The sequence below is a fragment of the Sceloporus occidentalis genome, unplaced genomic scaffold (genome assembly GCF_023333645.1).
Source record: "Sceloporus occidentalis isolate IW3139 unplaced genomic scaffold, rSceOcc1.0.p SCAF_23, whole genome shotgun sequence".
Lineage (NCBI taxonomy): Eukaryota > Metazoa > Chordata > Lepidosauria > Squamata > Phrynosomatidae > Sceloporus > Sceloporus occidentalis.
In genome coordinates, this window is record NW_028317003.1 from 5,431,024 (window position 1) to 5,446,885 (window position 15,862).

Sequence of the window (15,862 nt, forward strand, 5' to 3'; positions counted from 1 at the left end):
CTATACAGTATTTATATAAACTATGTGTAACATTTGCAAGGCAACAAAGTGCAAATAAATACTTTCTTACTCAAAAGAGGGGAAAGTATAGCATCAGATAAGCCCAAGCAGCCTCTACATAAATGCGATTATCCACTGCTGAGATGTGACAGGAAGAAAGAAAAATGATAAAAGATTATACACGGTTCACTTGCAATCCCTCCCATCAGTCTTTTTTCTATAACCTGTACTAATAACTACTTTCTTTGAGTTTGAATGCATTAGGATTCTGCTGAATTGCATATTTAATACACACTTTCACCCTAAGAGCATTTCGATCATTTATAGTCAAATAAAATCATAATAGTTGGCAAAAAATAATACTAAATATTCCTCAATGTATTTCCCTTTCTTTCCTAAGGAGGTAACCCAAAATATCTACAAATAACATGACTGAGCAAGAAAGTGTTAATATGCTAAAATGTAACTTTTATTAATTCCTTTAAAAAAATGACCATGTTTATCATTAGCATCTCTTTATCTAGCAATCCTGGGGTGGCACAAAGCTGTAACTTTTTGTAGGAGCTTTGATTTAAAACCAGACTACTATTTATTCTAATAACTCCCCTACCAATAGAATATTTTTTGGTAACTGAATCACTATACTAATTAGTTGCGATCCCATTCATAAATTTCCAATTAAAAGGGTAGTCTCTGGAGTTCCTGCATTCTTCTCTACGGTCTATTAGCAATGAGTGAGTTTTGAATGAAAAGTCTTGAATGAAATACAAATTGACATGAAAAAAAAAAGTTACATTTTATCACATTAACTTTTTTCTGCTCAGTCAAAACATTGAGAAAAATCAAACATTTAAAAGATTGCAGGATTCCATAAAATGCCATTAGGTAATTGCAGTTGTGACAGAACCTTCATCACTGGGGCCACTGGAGAAAGCCAGCCTCCTCCCTACCCACTAACCTTGGAACTGATTTTGGCCAGTAATAGATAGTGGAGGTTGGGACCCTATTGTATTGTTAATCCCTTTACTGACCCTGGAAGGCAGATTAAGGGGGCAGTTTGTATCCCAACATCTTGTTTTATGTTAATGTGTGTTTTGCTGGCTATATCCAGCCCTGTGTGTGAAAAATAAAGCAGTCTTCGTTTTGGTTTAAACCCTGAGTATAAAAGTCTCGGCTAGTGACTGGGAAACGGGGGAAAGAGTGTCTTGTCCCAGGCTAAGGGATCACAAGTCAGCAGAGGCAGTCGGTCAGACTGTCGAGCTCCTTGACAGCAGTATATGGTATCTAACAAGAAAACTTGCAGCGTGAATCTAAAGAAATACTCTGAGTTGAGAGTTAAAATACGAATGTCACTCAAGTGCTCAGTTTTGTCAAGGATATACTCATGAACCACTAAGATTTCTCATTATTTACAGTTATCACAGTTATACCATTTCAAATGAAAGTGCTTCTTCTCTACATCTTACAGTTTAGTACGCAAAAAAAGCTAATGTAATTGTGTTTCCAGGTTTAATGTAAAAATACATTTGCAAATAACGCAGCCATAAACACATGCCTATACCCTGCACTCCTACAGAGTGACTGGAAATAAGTAACTGCGTGTTGCAGACTGTTTCACAAAACAAACACAAGCTGCAGGCCCCCCGAGAAATTACTTCCCCGGTAACTAGAAGCTGATGGAAATTACCTTCCTCTGAGAACATAAAGCACTTGCATGGCTGAAACAGCCATTTCCATAATTAAGAATGCCGCTCCATTTCACAGCACTTTATATGCCCTCTCCCACAGCGATGCTGAGCCCTACCTGTTTTTCTTTGAGAGCTTCCAACGACTCGAATTCTATCCGTGCCAATTTCACCTGGATGTCGTATGGCTTGTCAGGGATTACAAACGCCAGGATGAACTTCAGCCCTAGCAGAGCATGCTGTAAGAGAGGAACACAAGCAAGGTTGACATCATACTGAAAAACAACAAACAGTTAATCCCACAAACCGTGCATGATGAGGAAGAGAAGTCATAATTTCATTAAACAATGAGGCGAGGGTCATCTTTAGAAAGAAAAACAAATATTGTTACAGTGCTTTAAAATGTCACCTCAAACCTTGTGGTTCTAGGTTGTAACAAAATACACATGTCAATATGATTCTGAAAAACAGATGATGTGACACGTGTCCTAGAGACCTTTTCAGTAATACATCACAAAAGGGGCAGGTTATCAATGGGGCAAATGGTGACAAATGACCCCCACTTGAGAGTTACTCTGTCAGGATACCCCAACCAGGAAGCTGCAGCTACAGGAAAAGAGATACTGTGCTTTCTGGTCAGTGTGCAAGTATATGGGAATACATCTGTATAAATACATGTGGTAATCCTACATGTGTGTGTATATGTAATCTAAAAACACTCATATTAACACACACACATATTAACACTCACGCTCATGCAAACACACCCACATTTATGCTGACACATACAGATATACACAGTCATGCTCACACACATATTCATACTAATACACTTATACATACACTCTAACATATGTACATACTCATGCCTTCCTTTACCCTCTCACTGCAGCCACAGCTTCCTTTCTGGCTGCTTGCACAGTGCTCAAACAGCCCTGCTTTTACGGCAGAGTTACATCAGGTTAGTGTGACCACACTGTGTTCCCGCCACACCGGACCGGTCCAAAATTCTTCAAAAAAAAAAACTTTGTTAAGAGGGGGGGAAAGCCCTCTTTTAGCAAAAAATGCTCACCATGTGGAAATTCTCCTTTGAAAATGGACAAGAATGTTCAATTGCTGACAAGAAGAAGACAGGCGCCTGGGATGATATGTTTTACAACCTTTCAAAGCAAGAAATGTTGAACATTGTCTCCTGCCAATAAGGATGTAAATTCTAGGCCTACCATCTGCCAGAGTGCATGGAAACGATTTTGTCTGATGCCCCCCATCGTGCTAAGACTGTTTCTATGGCAGCTGCACACATCAATGGACTTCAATCAGACAAGCAACAAGAAATCCATCATAAACAGGTAAGATATGTTCCATTGGCCAGCCGACCTCATTCTTCTACTGTGCTATATACACAAATGAGAAATACTGGGAGAAAGTACGAGCTTCAACCCTTAATAGCTGCAACAACCCAATGTCTGCTCTGTTCAATTACTGTAAAGAAGCTTTTAGCAACATTCCTTAAAACCACAATGTAATGTAACACTTCATACACACACATGCTGATTTGCATAAAACTCAATGCTTGTTATTGTCTTGAATAGAGGCCTGCACGTTAAAGAAGACACTGTTCTGCCACACAATAGCTAGCAGAAATATGATAAATCATATGAGCAGTGTTCAGAGCCTTGCACTAAAATACACATACACTACATACATACACTAAAATACAATTGGAAGTGGGTGTTAATTAAGATAAAAATGGATTAAGTATAAGGAAAGTAGTAGGCATATAAAAAATAAAACATTTCAACCTAAATTATGAGATGCCATATATATAAGTAAGAATAGAAAATGTTGATTATTTTAGTTATACACACAGACTCACAACATGTTGTTCACTAATATGACTAATATACAAATCCACTCAGATGATAGTGTATTAGGTGTGTTCAGCGCCTCACGTGGATCAATGACTTAGTACAAAAAAAACCAAACACATCACCACTCCTCAGTCTTTGCACTGTGACGGTAGGATATCCATGATGTGTATCTGTATAACTTCCTGTTACCAAGATATTTTACCTAATTTAAGGGGAGATGGCAGCTTGGTTCTACATAAACACTCTAGGATATTGTATGACTCTTTAGACATGAAAAGCATGTTAATCATAGCCTAACCTGCTTTGAAGGAACCCATCTGGTAAGTACAGTCAAATTACCAACCCAACTCACCATAGTAATGTTTCTCCTTACGATAACAGAGGAGTTGACCCAGAACTCTATAAAACTCAATGGGACTGAGAGATCTGACAGCAACCTCAAACTCCATCTCCACTGCCAACTCATTTAAGAGACTTGCATGATGTATTTACATGATAAGCTCAACTGACAGACACCACCAACAACTCATAACCCAGCAGCAATCATTATCATTAAAACTTATTTATAGGGTGCCGGAAGATGCACAACTTGACAGAACTTGACTTTTAAGATGCTCGAGTAGTCTTAGTGGGGTGATTTTGAGTTAAGTCGGTTGAGTTACCTCTGTGATTCCCAACTGAAAATTGAATACAAGACTCAACAATGACACCTTCTGTCAATGACACCTTCTGCGAGACACATATACCATGGATGCTATCACTTCCACTATTGCAGAAAGCAGAACCACTGACTCATTGTTGTGTGTTAAGTCAGAAACTATATCACAACCAGTGGAAAAAAATGATGACTGTAATTACAATAACGATGCATCATCCACTAAACTAGTTTGAACCAGAAAGTAAGCACTTGGTATTCGCACGGTGGTATCTGTCCTTGTGTGCTGGCTTACAGTAAAATGGTCGCTTGATAGACTCAGGTAGGGCCTGTTGTAAGAGACACAACTGTAGTAAATATCTTATCAATTAAGATTTTGTAACAATTTTAGTCATTTTTATCCTTAGGTAAACATTACTGTAAAATGAACTTGCTGGGACCCATTATCACTTAATGTTAACTATGCAATGCATGCAGTAAAAGTCTATTTCTCTATAAACATTTCAGGTTATGGAGTAATATTTTTTTTCTGTTTGATTCATACTGTTTAGAAAAACGTTTCACAGTGAGATTTAAAAGTCTATGTGCATATAATGGAACGGTAATGTTCTAAAAATGTATATGTTACAAAAATGTTTTCTAAAATCTAAATGTGTGACATTTGCTGATTTTATGTGATTTCAAGGTATTACTCATTTCACCCTTCCTACAACATTTTTGTACCACCACATTAAATATATAATGCATTGTTTATATATAAAAAGTGTACCCTATATCCTTTATACAAGCAAAAATAGCAAAAGGTCCCATTTGCATTGCAGCATAACCATATAGGGCTCTAAATTGGCACTCACGCCAACATATAGGGCACTAAATTGGTAGAGGATGCTGCTATGACTTCTCTTGTACTTTTTGACTGCAACTAACAAGCCACTTATTGTCACAAAACGTGTCCTTAATGGAGCTTGTTTTCCATATTGCATATCTGACATCTGCTGTTAAACATAGTTTGTTAAACATACAAAGCTACACAACACTTATATATCTATATATGCGTACATATTTTTCTAATTCTTAAATTTGGCCAATCTGTCCGTTTCAGAAAATAAACTGGCTGAACCGTTCCAGATTATAGAGATTACTTAATAGTACACAATTATCCTACGAGGAGGACAGTAATGGCTAGGGGACCGCCATCTCCTGTAGCGTTAAGCAGCCGTTCTTGTCAAAACTGTCTTCTGATTTCCTGTGATATTTAAACCTAATAGCGTTATGACGCATGAGAAATGTTGGCTTTGTTTCAAATTATGTACCACAGGTCTGTCACAGCTGTGGAAGTGGCTTTATATAGACACATAATATAACCACTGTACTTTTATTAACCTTTCCTATGCTCTCATGTCAAAGGTCTTTTCAAAAGACTCCCTAGAGAAAATGCTTGTAAGGAGATTTTAATGTTCTACGTACTTTGGAAGATTTCACGTTCTTGTTACTAAATGCAGCACTAGAAACATTATTCTAGTATTGATAAACCATTCCCAGAAACAATTTGTTGAATCATGGAAACAAGAACTTCCCTGGAGTGTAAGGTGTTGATTTCCACCATGTTTTAGGGATGAGTATCTTCTGACCAGCTCTCCTTCCCAGGTAAAGTTTGACACCTCCACCTAACTGCTCAAACCTGATAAGCTTTTCAGTGTGAAAACAAAGTTATCTCAAGATTCCTACAAGCCGCCATCTTGCTACAACTGAAAAGAGGTGAAAACTTTCAAATCTGGAATCTACTTCTCCAAAATTTGATTCCAAGCCATCACAATGAGTAGTAAATTTCAGGTATCTTTGAAGCCGCCAATGCAATTTACCCCATCAAATCATATATTTTTGAAAACTAGAAACCCCACGGTTATTCAAATGCTAGCATTTTAACTCTTTCGATGCACTTATTCTACCATCAGTCTTTGTCTAACTTTATGGTAGTCATTTTTGCGTTTATTTTTTCACACACATTTTACTTCAGGTATGATTTAACAGGTTCTGGTATATGTCACTGTCATAAAACACCCCAATATGTGGTCAGCAACATCTCCTGAGCACAGCAATACCTCACATGAATGGGTTTGCCTGGCTGTTTGGGGGAAAAATGGCCACATTTGGGGCATGCGCATTTTTCAATGTTGAAGTTTGGCATCGTTGATCGCCTCCTAAACTTTCTTAAAATGGGTGTCGTTAAAATGGGACGTTGACGCCCCGGGGAGGGCCAGACACGGCCCCTGATGCCGATCGCGCTGTTGCTGAATGCCTCGATGCCGAGGCATTACAGCAACACCGTTTGGGTGCAGAAAGCGAACGTAGATCGCTTTCTGCACCCGTTTGAAGTCATGACGGTCCGGGCACGTCAATTGTCGTTAACCCTTCATTTTCGGGTGACGTGCCTGGGCAGTCAATTGTCATTAAGGGGTTAAACTTTCTTTGGCTTCCCAGTTGTCAATCAGAGTTCCTTCATAAGCTCATCTGCTATATGAAAGCACCCCATTAGAGTCCTAATTGAAATGATGCTAATGAAAATATTCAAAGTGTCTTGCAATGCACCAATCACTTGGAATAACAAAGAAATATTTATGTGTAGGTAGTGCCAGACTCCAGCCATGTTGGCTGCTTCTCCATCCTGATGAAGTCTTATCCTGCCTAGGTGTCTGCCCTTTGTGGCCAATAATAATCAGATCTTGGTCTCCTCATTGCCAGATATCCATTTACCTGCTATTCTGGAATTGGATGTTCTTTGTTTCTTTCCAGAGAGACTTAGAATAGAAAAAAATGGCTTATACATTTTTTGTTCTTACTAAGATGGCAAATACCAGAACATGGAAACCACTGCCTTCTCCTAACTAGGATGGCATTCTGATGATTTTAGGAGAACATGGGTTTTTGAAGTACCTCGTTAAACTCATTAGGGTTATATAATAAGGTTTGGGGAGCTAGAATAAACTCTATGCATCATTGGTCAAGATGTTGATTTTTCTGCTGCAAATATATTTTTTATACAGTTTAGATAAGAGGTCGCTAATACTAATGGGCAGGGAATAATATTAGAGTAAGCGGCTTGTCCTCTGAAGCATGTCTCATTCTCAATTTGCTCCTTTAGTACTGTATCTATCAGACCATCTGTACGATTTGGCTTAGGTTCAATGTAATTAATGATATTTTACTTGATTTGGAATCTTTTCTCAATCATGCGTAGCTTGTGTGTGCCTTATGTTGAAGTCTCTAGTTTGTTTGTAACAGTTTCTTTTTCATGTTTCCTTTATTTGCATTTTGACAATACTGCTATTGTTTACTCCGTATATCTTGACATGTTTAGGATTTCAGGGGTTTCACCCTCTATTCTTAAGTTTCAACCCATTCTACTTATTTGCTTGTTTACAAAATGGGTGGTATAACATGTAAATATAACATTGTATCATTTTAGTATAAATAAATACATGTATTGAAAGATGTGCACTAGAGATATGTTTTCTCTAATAATGCTTACTGTTGGTTCTGGGCCACTTACAACCTGCACGCCATCATTAGTACAGAAATAAAACAATCTTCCATTGGAAAATGTGAAACCCTTATTGAAAAGAGGTATTCTCAGTAATCAGCTTAACTACATTCAAAGAACCATACATAGTAATGATTTGTAAACATGTGTGGAATTAAACGTGCACATGAACCTTACAGGTAACGTTTAAACTGAGTCTGCCACTGTGTAAACATATGCATATTTGATTGCATAACTGACAGCACTGGGGGACTTGTAAGGACATGCAAGGAATTTTCTATCAGTGTGATCTGGGCTTCTGTATATATTTAAAAGTACAGAATCGTGTTTATGCAGGTACTATCCCTTATTTGCAAAGTGCTGCTTTTCAACACTGCTACTGAAGGATAGCATCCAAATGTCATCTATACTATGTAGACAAAAGTATTGGGACACCTGACCATTACACCAACTGGGACTTTTATGACATTGCATTCTAAATACGTGGACATTAATATGTAGTTGGTCCTCCCTTTTGCAGCTGTAAGAGCTTCCACTCTTCTGGGAAGGCTTTCCACATTCTTGCCAAGTCATCCAGTAGAGCATTTGTGAGAAGGCCTGGCTCACAATCTCTGTTCCAGTTCATCCCAAAGGTGTTCAATTGGGTTGAGGTCAGGGCTCCGTGCGGGCCAGTCATGTTCTTCCACACCAAACTCATCCAACCATGTCTTTATGAACCTTGCTTTGTGCACCAGGGCAGTCATGCTGGAATAGAAAAGGGCCTTCCCCAAGCAAAGTTGGAAGCATAGCATGGTCCAAAATGTCTTCTTATGCTGAATGGGACATAAAAAGACATTTTGGACAATGCTTTGCTTCCAACTTTGTGAGAACAGTTTGGGGAAGGTCCTTCTCTTTATAAAAGTCCATGTTGGTGTAGGTGTCCCAATACTTTTGTCCATATAGTGCATCTCCCTGGAAAGTTCTGGGTGTATGAGGGTATCAGAGTATTCTATGAACCTTTGCCATTTGGACATTCAGTTAGGTGTCATAAAGTTTGGAACAAATACCTGCTTTACATGCTGGTCCCTTTTGGCTGTGGTCCCTTTCAAATATGATTCATGGGGACACACTTCTAAGCTCAGGCTATCCTGTGTACCTCTTGCGTGAATAAAATATCCCAGAACCGTTGAACAATTGCAGTTATCCTAATAATAAGCAGCCAATGGCTCACAAATGCACTACAGTGTGCAATTATTTCTGTTTCTGTAGCAACATGTCTATTTCAATGTCTACTTCAGTCACATGGCAGTTAAGTATTCCCTGAAAAATTTAAGAATAACACAACATTTTTATTGGTTTGGTGTTATTTTAAGGATTTGGGCAGTATTATGAAAAATGTTTTCTAATGTTGTATTCCCTTGTTTGATTCTGTAGAGTAGATGGAACAGAACCTTTAACAATAGGATTCTGCTCACTATTAAAAAGTCCTTACTAATTCCTGACAGGGAAATTTTAATTATACGTTTAAACTACATTGAAACTGAAATCTAATGTTCTTCTACAATCTTTTTTTTTTTTTTTACACAGTGTGCTTCCCTGCCTTAAGCACTGCTTGTCATAACTATGCCATGCCACAGTGGTTGGATATACAGATCTACACCACAGAGGTCAACATTTGATTAATAAGTACAAGAACTTTATGTCTTGTAGGTTTAAGATAATTGAAGCCCTGTAGCTTGGGGCTGGGATTCAGAAGACAAAGCTTGCTACAGTTGTGAGATTCAAATATAACTCATGCAGCTAAAAGAGATTGTGTTAGAGGCTATTACCATCAAAATGCACAATGCCCCTTGCAGCAAGCATGGCAGGATTCAGTGATTCAAAAGAACAGGATGCAGAGCCATAGGAAGAAGTAATTTCATTAAATGTCATGCCATCCAAACTATAAAATCCGCTCAAGAAAACTAGCACTATTGTTATGACAAACATGATTATTCTATAGGCACAGAACAAACAGGATATGTTTAGAAATGTACTATACATGTGATACATGAAGCAGCATCTCATCTTGTTAGTTAGAAAGGTAAAACTGGCATTTTCATTTTCTAATAAAACTTACTGGTGTGGAACCCATTTTAAATCAAATATCCAACCATAGAAGGTGTCCCCACATCAAAAGAGCAAAGATGTCATGATTCAAGATAAGAAGACAAACCTGACATTGCATACCTCCCACTTATCCATCTTCTGGACAATAAAACATTCTTTAGGTAAGAAGTTGGCTAAGCTCAACACATACATGTAAGAAAATGATGCTTTTCTAGGTTGTTGTCAGCCATGCAACAGCTAAAGAGGAGGTCTCAGGCAACCAATAGTCCCTAAAAATCAAGATGAAGAACCAATAAGTGAGAAATATAAGTTTCTGTTATGAAACATGCCTCTTATTTTCAAAAATAATAGGTCACCATGGTAACTAGGTATTGCATCACAATGCCTTGCGTTGCACCTGCTGGACACAAGATTCTGCTCTATACAACACAAATCCCTGAATCTGGCAACCAGTTTTATACAGACTGGCTCTTCATTCCTATGTGCTGCTGGGAGGAAGGAGTTTGCTGTGACCAAACAGTAACAGTGTCGCAGTTTGTTGCTGATTCCTGTGTGCACAGCAAATTTGTGGTGATCTGCATTAATACTTTATATTATTACTAGTTTAAAAAAATAAAATAGGGGGGGCGTGGCCGGACTCCAACCAGCATGGACGTGTGAGTGTTGAGCTCCTGAGCACCCTGCCCGAAATAAGCTTCGGTACTGCTGCAAACCGCCGACATGGGCAAACACAATAAGGTTCCTGCTACCCCTAAAGCTGCGGGTTCGAAAGAAAAGACCCTTACCTCGGTCCGAGCATTTTTTCAGCCATCTTCGGACCAGGACTCCCGAGACTCCTTTCCCAGGCCTGCCTCTGCTCCGGCCAGCCCGGGTAGTGATGTGACGGGAGAACTCCCTTTGGTCTCGACTGATTCTGACCCGGTGCCTTCGAGTCGCGTGTGGCAGTCGAAATTGGAGTCCTTACCTACAAAGGAAGACATCTCTGCCATTATCGAGCGTGCTACACTCGGCATTCGTGCGACTCTCTCGGCTATTCAGGTGGACATCCGCCATATTGGCGACCGCGTGGCTGCCCTGGAGGACGAGCACCCGAAAATTTGCCAATCTGTGGATGCTCTCACGGCTCAAGTGCGTGACCACTCGACTGTTATCACCCATCTCTCACGAAAACTGGAAGATCTCGATAATAGGGGCAGACGAAACAACTTACGGATCCGAGGCCTTCCAGAGTCCGTTTCCCATGCGGATCTTGTGCCGGTTCTGCGAGAGATTTTTAACAAACTCCTACAGCGGCCGGTGGACTCTGCTGTCGAATTTGACAGGGCCCATAGGGCCTTACGTCAGAAGCCGTCGGGTACTGCTCCGCCACGGGATGTTGTGTGCTGTCTGAGGAGCTACCCCTTGAAGGAGGAGATCATCAGGCGAGCCAGGGATGCTTCGACGCTCCGTTGGGATACCCATACCCTCGCTATCTACCAGGATCTCTCCCCTGCGACCTTGCGGGCTCGGCGCTTTTTACGACCGGTCACACAGGCACTCCGAGACGCCAACATCCCATATCAATGGGGCTTTCCGTTCGCGCTCATAGTGCGGCGGGGCCCGGACTCTTTTGTGATTCGGCACCCCGGAGATGTGCGGCCCTTTGTTGATGCCTTGGGCCTCCCGTCCTGCGAGGTGGATGATTGGGAACCATCTTTCCTGGTGCCACCTTCGGTGGCGGAATCCTCGGAAGACTGGTCGTCGAAGACGGGACGGAGGAAGAGACATCGTCCGGTGGATGACACTCGCGCTTGAACTTGCCCGGTCCTCGGGAACAGTCCGTCAGCCTTATGATTTCGACGCGTTCGTTTTTGTTTTGCACCCGTGCGTATCCTTATCTGCGACGTTTTGATTTACTTTTGTTCGTTTCCGTCCGGCGATTTTATTTTTGTTGTCAGACTTTTCACCATGGCTGGACAGTTCGAGCTGCTTTCATCGGAGGCGCATCACGATGGGGCTGGGGCGGGTGGATGGTTTTTGCCATTTCGCTGAGTATCTGCCATCGGTCATTTCTATCCCGCGCCTGGAATTATTTTTACATGTGGTCCATGTATCGTCCACTTACCTGCTGCTTCTTGGTCCTATGACCGCTTACCGTTTAGATGGCGCAGCTCTCTGTATGTTCTGTTTTTTTTTTTTTTTTTTTTTGCTCACTGCTAGCCGTATGGGGTCTGTGTTGTGCGGTGTGGGGCGCTGTCCCTGCTTTATTGTGCCTGGGTAGGGTGCGGAGACCTTCCTCGCTCGCTCTCCAGGTTGATGGTCTGCTATATATACATTCCTGCATAGCATGTTTGGATTGTTGTTCCCCCCAGGGCCTTTCTGCTCCGCTCCTGATGGAGTGCTGCAGCAGTTTTCGACCTCTCCTGAGGTCTTTGGCCAAATATTTGATGCCATGGCATCCAGAGTCTTTACTTTTGTTTTGTTGCTATGTTTAAGACTCTATTCATGGTTCTTTGGTTTTGTTACTTTGTTTTATATTCTGACGCTCCGAGACTGTCCATTCAGCTGTGGGTTTCCCCAGATGTCCACTAAATGGTGCCTGACCTGATCCGTGTCACTTCCCTGAATGTCAGGGGTTTAAACAAGCCTCAACAACGGTCCAAAGTATTACACGTACTGAAGTCTTCTAAAACACATATAGCATTTTTACAAGAAACACATTTTAAGTTGTCCAAAGAATTCAAACTCACAGACAAGCACTTCACGCTTGCGTACCTTTCTAGTTCTGCGGTTTCTAAGACCAAGGGAGTCGCCATTCTCCTTCATAAATCCTTACCTTTTCGGCCTCTGGACATCTGGAGGGACTCAGAGGGCAGAGCAATTTTTTTAAAGGGTTGGATAGGCAACCATAAGGTCACCCTTGGTAATGTGTATACTCCTAATATAAACCAGCCTTCCTTCCTCAGTTCTATGTTGTCGAAATTGAGTGATTTCCGTGACGGCATTACTATCTTTGGGGGGGATCTCAACATGATGCTTGATCCGGTTAGGGACTCCTCAGCACGTACTTCTCACATACCTTTCTCCAAAATTCGGAAAGTTAAGAAGTGGTTGCATCTCAACCAGCTGGTAGATGTCTGGCGGTCCCAACACCCCACATCCCGTGATTATACCTTCTACTCTCACCCGCATGATAGGTATACTAGAATTGACGCTCTGTTCCTCTCCCACCAACATTTACTTCAGCTCCACACGTCCTCGATTGGTATCCAGTCGCTAAGTGACCATGCCCCTGTACATTTTGCCTTGAAACTTACCTCCTCCCCCTCGCGGCCGTGGTCTTGGAGGCTTAACGAGAATATTCTTAATGACCCTACCTTCTTGTCGGACCTCTCTTCACATATTCGTAATTACTTTTTGGAGAATTCCTCGGACTCCTTGTCCTTCCCGGTGGTTTGGGAAGCACATAAGGCGGTCCTTAGGGGTCACCTAATCACAATCGGTACCCACCTTAAACGCTTGAAAAGGGCGCACGCCCTCTCTTTGACAACTCAGATTTATAGTTTGGAACAATCCCACAAGTCTACTCTGGACCCCAACGTGCTCCTGCAATTGCAAGCCCTGCGGGAGCAACTCGCCTCCCTTTTAGATACCACGACTAAACGTAATTTTCTGCGGACCAGGTCGCTATTTTATGAACTGGGTGACAAACCCGGAAAACTTCTGGCGCGGGCGCTCAGGGCTAAAAGAGCTTCCACTTTTATTTCTAAAATTAAGGACCAGAAGGGGGCTACTCATTTTGAATCGAATAAGATAGCTGAGTGTTTCCATTCCTATTATAAGTCCCTCTATAGTTTACCTTCATTGGCGAGTTCGGATCCCACTTACCTTGACTCCATTGATGCGTACCTAGCCAAGAATTTGCCGTGCCGTCTCCCGGCGGCGGCTACGGAATCTCTTAATGCCCCGGTAACAGAGGGGGAGGTAGCGGCAGCCTTAAAGTTAACTCCTAATGGCAAATCCCCAGGCCCTGATGGTTTCACCGTGTGCTATTATAAACGCTTTGCCTCCCTATTGGGCCCTCAATTGGCGACCCTGTTTAACTCCTTAGCCTCCAATGCTGCTTTGGACCCGCAAACTAACTTGGCATACATCTCTGTCATCCCCAAGCCGGGTAAGGATCCAGAGCAATGCCCGAGCTATCGTCCTATTTCATTGATCAACACGGACATCAAATTGTTAGCTAAGGTCATGGCCATGCGCCTGCAAACTTACATCCCCTTGTTGATACACAAAGATCAGGTGGGCTTTGTCCCGGGGAGGGAGGCTAGGGACAACACAATTCGGCTGCTTAATTTATTAGCATATGCACAGGGGCGCAAGCTCCCTTTGGCTCTCGTCTCCATGGACGCCGAAAAGGCGTTCGATAGAGTGGCTTGGCCTTTTCTGTTTAGGGTCCTGGAGACTGTTGGTATTTCGGGCCATTTCTTGAATCAGGTGAAAGCCTTGTACGCCGCCCCTTCTGCCCAAATTAGGGTTAATGGGGTACTCTCGCGTCAATTCCGGCTTGAAAACGGCACTAGACAGGGGTGCCCGCTGTCCCCCCTCCTTTTTATCCTGGCGATGGAGCCCCTGGCGCATGCGATCCGCTCCAATAAGGACGTTGTTGGGTGTGAGGTGTCTAAAGTCACTCATAAATTGGCCATTTATGCGGATGATTTATTATGCATAACCCGCAATCCTCTTCATTCTCTTAAGTATATTACGGCGGAACTGTCTGCCTTTGGTGCGTTGTCCAATTTTAAAATTAATTTGCAGAAGTCGGAGATCCTGGGGGTTAATATTTCGGACACTATGAGGGCTGCGATAACTAGGGCCTTTCCGTTTCGTTGGCAAGCTACGGCGATCAAGTATCTGGGTCTGTGGCTTCCCGCGGATCTCTCCAAACTTACTCCCCTTAACTATGGCTCGTTGTTACAGTCAGTGACTGGCGATCTGCGCCGTTGGTCAGTCCCCCATGTCTCTTGGTTTGGCCGTGTAGGGGTTTTGAAGATGAACGTTCTCCCGAGATTCTTGTACCTATTTCAATCCCTGCCGGTCTTTTTGCCGCGGTCGTACTTCGCCTCCTGTCGTAGGCTTTTCTCGAACTATGTTTGGGGTTCACGGGCTCCGAGGCTCGCCTACCAGCATCTCATCAGACATAAGTCCAGGGGCGGTTTGGGACTACCCTGTTTGGAGAGCTACTGGATGGCTTCTCACCTGCGTAGGGTAGTTGAGTGGTCCTTAGGGGCTCCTAAGCAGTGGATCTCGCTGGAGAGCTTCTTCCTGGGGTGTCATGTTTCGGCGGCGCCTTGGCTCCCGGCCAGTTATGGTACGCCTCTGTCGCGTTGCCACCCCACAATATCCCCGACCCTTAAGGTCCTTCGACGATTAGCCGCCAAGCAGGTGCTGACCTCGATCCCGGGCCCTTTGTTCCCTCTTACGCATAATCCCGCCCTATCTCTTCACGTCAGTCAGGATCTCTTACTTTCGCTAGTGCCCAAACGCTTGAAATGTCTTCGGGTATGTCAGATCCTACAGGGTGATTCCTTTCGACCCCTGGGTGCTCTAGTCCCTCAGGACTCGCACCCCTTTCGTTTGACTTTCCTTTATCACCGATTAAAACATTATGTGCAGACGTTGTTGCCGAATCCTCAGCTCAGTCGGGATCTGACTGAGTTTGAACGATTCTGTATAGCAGATACTGAGCCTCCACACCTCCTCTCTAGACTATATACACTCTTATTGAACATCCAGGGGTCTACGAAGCCGTTCTTTCTTAGCCTATGGGAGAGAGATCTCCGATCCTCTATTGCTGAGTCTGATTGGGACACAATGATAGGCCTGGTTCATAAAGGTTCGGTCTCAACCAGAATACAGGAATGTTCTTATAAACTGCTCTCTCGGTGGTATAAAGTGCCTGCGGAACTTCATATGTTCCTACCGCAGATTTCCCCACTGTGTTGGAGGTGTGGGCTGGCGGAGGGCTCTTACATTCATTTAT

General features: G+C 42.5%; 1 protein-coding gene across 1 annotated transcript in view; it reads right to left on the reverse strand.

Annotated features, from left to right (window-relative positions):
- Window positions 1-1,768: 1,768 nt before the first annotated feature.
- The window catches only part of LOC149300735 (anoctamin-10-like), a 95,709-nt gene continuing 81,615 nt past the window's right edge, over window positions 1,769-15,862 (reverse strand). The window contains exon 12 of the mRNA XM_089484784.1: window positions 1,769-1,924. Within this exon, the coding sequence (XP_089340910.1) occupies window positions 1,769-1,924 (156 nt within the window). The remainder of the gene's footprint in view (window positions 1,925-15,862) is intronic.